General features: G+C 42.0%; 1 protein-coding gene across 2 annotated transcripts in view; it reads left to right on the top strand.

Moving 5' to 3' along the window:
- The window catches only part of scn4ab (sodium channel, voltage-gated, type IV, alpha, b), a 62,882-nt gene extending 57,746 nt beyond the window's left edge, over nt 1-5,136 (top strand). For both annotated transcript variants that reach the window (XM_042391841.1, XM_042391840.1), the window contains exons 28-31: nt 86-707; nt 859-1,003; nt 1,090-1,167; nt 2,058-5,136. In XM_042391841.1, coding sequence (XP_042247775.1) covers nt 86-707; nt 859-1,003; nt 1,090-1,167; nt 2,058-2,450 — 1,238 coding nt within the window. In that variant the 3' untranslated portion in view covers nt 2,451-5,136. The remainder of the gene's footprint in view (nt 1-85; nt 708-858; nt 1,004-1,089; nt 1,168-2,057) is intronic.
- The last annotated feature ends 610 nt before the right edge of the window (nt 5,137-5,746 follow it).

Genomic DNA, 5,746 nt, shown 5'->3' on the forward strand with positions numbered 1-5,746 from the left:
AAAAATGTCTGCTTTTAATTCGAGTTTAAAAAGGCAATTAAAGAGAAGAAGAATGTGTTTGAGATGTCTTCTTCTCCTCCGTCAGGCCTCCTCCTCGCTGACATCATAGAGAAGTACTTCGTCTCACCCACACTCTTCCGCGTGATCCGATTGGCTCGTATCGGTCGGGTCCTTCGTCTCATTCGTGGGGCCAAGGGGATCCGGACGCTGCTCTTCGCCTTGATGATGTCACTTCCCGCCCTCTTCAACATCGGCCTTCTTCTCTTCCTCATCATGTTCATCTTCTCCATCTTTGGCATGTCGAACTTCGCCTACGTGAGGAAGGGCGCCATGATAGACGACATGTTTAACTTCGAGACGTTCGGGAACAGCATGATCTGTATGTTTATGATCACCACGTCGGCGGGATGGGACGGTATGCTCGTCCCCATCATGAACACGCCTCCGGACTGCGACCCCAACATCGAAAACCCGGGAACGTTGGTCAGAGGAGATTGCGGCAGCCCGGGGATCGGCATCGTCTTCTTCACCACCTACATCATCATGTCCTTCCTGGTGGTGGTCAACATGTACATCGCCATCATCCTGGAGAACTTCAACGTGGCCACAGAGGAGAGCAGCGACCCGCTGTGTGAGGACGACTTTGAGATGTTTTATGAAATCTGGGAGAAGTTCGACCCCGACGCGTCGCAGTTCATACAGTACAAGTGAGTCCCACCTGCATTAGAAGCAAGTTATTACTTCTTATAATCTTCATCTGGGTCATTATTGATCATTATTGATCTGATGTGTTCTACTAATAAATAATACATATAATACTAACTCTGATAAACTCGTGGACTCTCCTGTGCTCCGCAGTGAACTGTCAGATTTCTGCGACACTCTGCAGGAACCTCTGAGGATTCCCAAACCGAATACCATCAAACTGATCCGCATGGATCTGCCTCTGGTTCCTGGAGATAAGATCCACTGTCTGGACATCCTGCTGGCCCTCACTGCTCAGGTAACACCAGCTGATGCATGTGATGTTACGCTGTGTTGTGTTGTGTTATTTTGTGTTATGATATATAGGATTTGCTATGTGTGCAGGTTCTGGGTGATTCAGGAGAGATGGACGCTCTCAAAGCCAGCATGGAGGAGAAGTTCATGACCAACAACCCCTCCAAGGTTTGAAATGGTTCTATTCTGTTTTTCCTGTTATCTCAACCTCAGCTGGACCATTTCACACTTGACCTCACTGACTGATCATTTTAAGCTTTGCTTTTATATTCCAGATTTTACTAGTTAACTAGTTTCCTTCTTAACTTGTTGTCATTATTCTTCAGTTTATTTCTGTTTGTTCCCAGTAGAACATGAATGATGAGGACCCAACATCCAGATGGGGTGCAATAGTAACTAGCCTTCTTATTTTGCCTATTTTGATTTTTTTTACAGTCGTCTTACATGTTTACGATGTTTTTTTTGTTATTTTTTGCTTTTATGAGACTTTTACTTTGAAGTACAGGAATCAAAGACATGATGTTCATCAGAATGAATCAACAAACACAGAAAACAAAATCAGTAAAAACACTGTAAACTAGAACAATAATGTTTCCATGCAGATGTTCATCACAGCCTCCCAACAGCTCCGCTGATCACATGATTAACTCCACACGACAAGCTCTAACAAAGACCCTCAGACATTCCTGCAGCAGGTTCACTTCATCTGACCTTCATCTGACCTTCATCTGACCTTCATCTGACCTTCAGCAGCTCTGCATGATATTATGAGTAAAACCACAGTGATCCATCTGAATTAATATTATTTTGTTAATAGATTTACATTTCTCAAATTTTTCAGTTTAATTCAATTCAACTTTATTTATATAGAGCCAAATCGTAACAGAAGTTATCTCAGGGGACGTTGGACTCAGAGCAGGTCTGGACTGTTGACGGACTTCATTCATTGTTTCATTCTTGTCGTTGCAAGAGAGAGACTGATGTATTGATTATCGGGTATCTTTATTTTTTATTTAACAAACCGTACTGAAGTATTACATTATTATTGTTACCTGCAGGTGTCATATGAACCAATCAGCAGCACCCTACGGAGGAAACAGGAAGAGGTGGCGGCGAGAGTGATCCAGAGAGCGTACAGGAAACACCTGCTGCTGCGGACGGTCAAACTGGCGTCCTACAAATACCGAGAGAAGACGGACGGACGACGAGACGAGGAGTTGCCCCCGGAGACAGAAGGCCTTCTCTGTAAACGGATCAATCTGCTATACGGAGACGGAGACGAGACGAGGACGGCGGCCGAGTCCGCGGCCGCCGTCTCGGGTGTTTCAGATGAGGATCCGGCTCCTCCCGCCCGGGTGGAGCTCCAGAGTGAGTTTCTCCTCCACGCTGCGCCTCCACTCAACATGCCTGACTTCCTGCGCGATGAGAACGTTAGGGAGTCTATCGTCTGATTGCAGCTCTTTGCAGATGTTTAACATGTTGCTTCCTCTTCCTCTGCACTGTGGGACTGACCTGCGGACTGTTTCACGCCGGAGACGCAGAGACCACACAGCTAAAGCTCATCAGCTCCATGAACAAACGCTGCAGCTTTTATTCAACTGTGGGTCGGTCAGGTGGTCTTCTTCTGGCTTTGCACATGAAATGTTTTATGTTCTGTGTTTTTAATCTTCATCTCAACTTGCTGAAACACTGGATGTGATATTACACTTAATTTAAGCACTAATTCAGGTTATTAACAACACTTATCTAACAGTTATTATTATTTAATCAGTAATCTTTACACTATGACTCTCAGACCAGGTTCATGTTCAAAAGTTTGATCCACAGTGTGTTTTAACCTGTTCAGGAGCCGCTTATCAGAAAAGTCAAGATGACCAATCAGAGAGCGTCGCCGTCATGTGACGTTATTCAACTTCCTGCTCAAACTAAATGTAACTCTGTATTCAAACAATCGAACAAACCAGACGTGTGTTTGCTGCTCTGGTTTGTTGGATGAAGTTTATTTTCCAGCAAACTGATAAAAACGGATAAAAACCAGATAGCCAATGAGAGCGCAGCGTCTGAACAGATAAATGGATGAAGACGATGTTTGATTTTAGAACACGAGACTCAAATGAACTTCGGGGGAAAATTGAAGCAACTGCTGCTGGAGCTGAAGGAAAATACTTCATCAGTTACAGTTTGATTTAACTGAGTTTGCTAATATTTATCATCTACAAAACTTCATAGAAATATATCACTCACAGTTCCTAATCCCTTCACTTTGCCAACGTTCATTCTGATTGGTCGATTCAGCTGCAGGTGAGCTGCATCAGCCAGAGCGCGGCTGTGATGACACAATGAGCCGGCCAATGGGAGCTTAGAATGGACTGGTTCAGAGCCAATCAGAGCTTGATCAGACTGACTTTAACACTAGCACCGGCGGGGGGTCATTTTTACCGCGCTGTAGCAACGTCAGCAATCACAAACATTTCATTTCTTGAAGCAGTTAAATAATGAGTAAGACTATTTAAAATTCAGTTTATGGGGTTTATTAAGGTTACAGTTTCATTACAGATCAAAATGGTTGAATACATTTTAAAATTCATCAGTAAAGTGTCGACTACAACAAACAAATAACAAAATAAATAATTTAATTATTGTAGAAGAAGAACATTGAGTAAAAATAAAAAAAAGAATTTTAGATAATGTGTTGTTTTATACTGGGAGTAAAGAAACACACATGTAGACTGTCACTGTGCACGTTGTTTTGTTTTGTTGTTGTTTTTCTAGCTCGTGATATGGCAGCCTGCTTATCAAATGACCCCTCAGCAGTTCCAGGTATAAATGAGCTTTTTTATTCACTAGATGATTAATAAACCCATTTTAGGAAAAGTCCTGAACTGAGAGATACGAGGTTTCATTTTAACAGAGTTACATGCATTTGAAACGCCAGGCGGGTAAAAACGAGCTCTGAGGGTCCATCTCAGGTCCAGGTCTGGACTGAAACCTGGTTTGACCTGAACTCTACCAAATGAAGGTAAAACAGGTGACTGACAGTGAAGTCGTCCAATAAAAACAAGCTGTGACCGCGATGTAAACGACAAACATTTATAACCTATAATAAATAAATCACACTGAAGCTACTTAGTCAAGTAAGTAAAGAACTAAAAGAAAACATTTAAAAAATAAAGTTTCTCTGATTTGTGGATGAAACCTGACACAGAATCTACTGTAAGAAAAAGGTTGAGGCACCACTTTACAATAAGACCCTCACAGAACATTTATATATGGTTCATAATTATGCTATTAAAGGTTGTATCACTTTATAAATCATTAATAAACAATCATAAACAAGTTATAACAGTTTTCATACACTGATGCAGGCTCACTATTTAGCAAGATCAAGTTATTGCTTACTACTCATTAATCTTACTGTGAGGTATGAAACACCTGGAACGCTGTCGTAGAGAAGATACCGGCCAACATGAAGCATCACGTTATAGCAACAACTCGAGAGCTTATGTCATATCAACACCTGTGATAACGATGAGGACGGCTGCTGAAAACATCAAGGTCAACAATATTGCCAGAGGCTTAGTGTATGAATCAGGTAATCTGACATGTTAATTTGATATGCTGACGGTGGTTAAATGCGAGTAACTTATGAACAAATATATGATGAAGCTGACAGGTATAAAGCTGCTGATGAAGACAATAAGCTAAGTAACCAATGAGCTGTTGCCCTGTTTATCTAATGTGTTATAACAGCTTATCAATGATATATAAAGTGTCAACAACCTAATTAATAAACTAATTATGAATCATTTATAAAAAGGGTAGTCTTATTGTGAAGTGGCACCGAAGAGGATCATTAAAGATTGATTCTTCCTGCAGCTCTATTTTCTTTCTTTCTTTCTTGATCATTTTCTTAATGTCTTTATTGTCTCATTTCATGTACTTTTGTATATTTATCAGAGCAGTTAACATCACTTATTGTATTTTCAACAGAAGGAATATCGAGGTGAAGTCTGTGAACTGTAGCTTGTTGTTGCTAAGAAACAATCCCTTCATCTGATTGGCGGATGAGTGTCGAGATGTGACCTGAAAGCAAAGTGATTAAAGTTTGGATTCAGATTTTCCTGAAAATGTCTCTGCTTTCTTTCTTCAAGCTCCATTTATACATGTACACCTGTACACCTGTGCACCTGTACACCTGTACACCTGTATACCTGTGAACCTGTATACCTGTACACCTGTATACCTGTGAACCTGTATACCTGTACACCTGTATACCTGTGAACCTGTATACCTGTACACCTGTACACCTGTACACCTGTGCACCTGTATACCTGTGCACCTGTGCACCTGTACACCTGTACACCTGTACACCTGTATACCTGTGAACCTGTATACCTGTACACCTGTATACCTGTGAACCTGTATACCTGTACACCTGTACACCTGTACACCTGTGCACCTGTATACCTGTGCACCTGTGCACCTGTACACCTGTACACCTGTACACCTGTATACCTGTGCACCTGTGCACCTGTACACCTGTACACCTGTACACCTGTGCACCTGTACACCTGTACACCTGTACACCTGTGCACCTGTACACCTGTATACCTGTACACCTGTGCACCTGTACACCTGTACACCTGTGCACCTGTATACATGTACACCTGTACACCTGTACACCTGTGCACCTGTACACCTGTGCACCTGTATACCTGTGCACCTGTGCACCTGTACACCTGTACAC

Source organism: Thunnus maccoyii, chromosome 18 (genome assembly GCF_910596095.1).
Source record: "Thunnus maccoyii chromosome 18, fThuMac1.1, whole genome shotgun sequence".
Classification (NCBI taxonomy): domain Eukaryota; kingdom Metazoa; phylum Chordata; class Actinopteri; order Scombriformes; family Scombridae; genus Thunnus; species Thunnus maccoyii.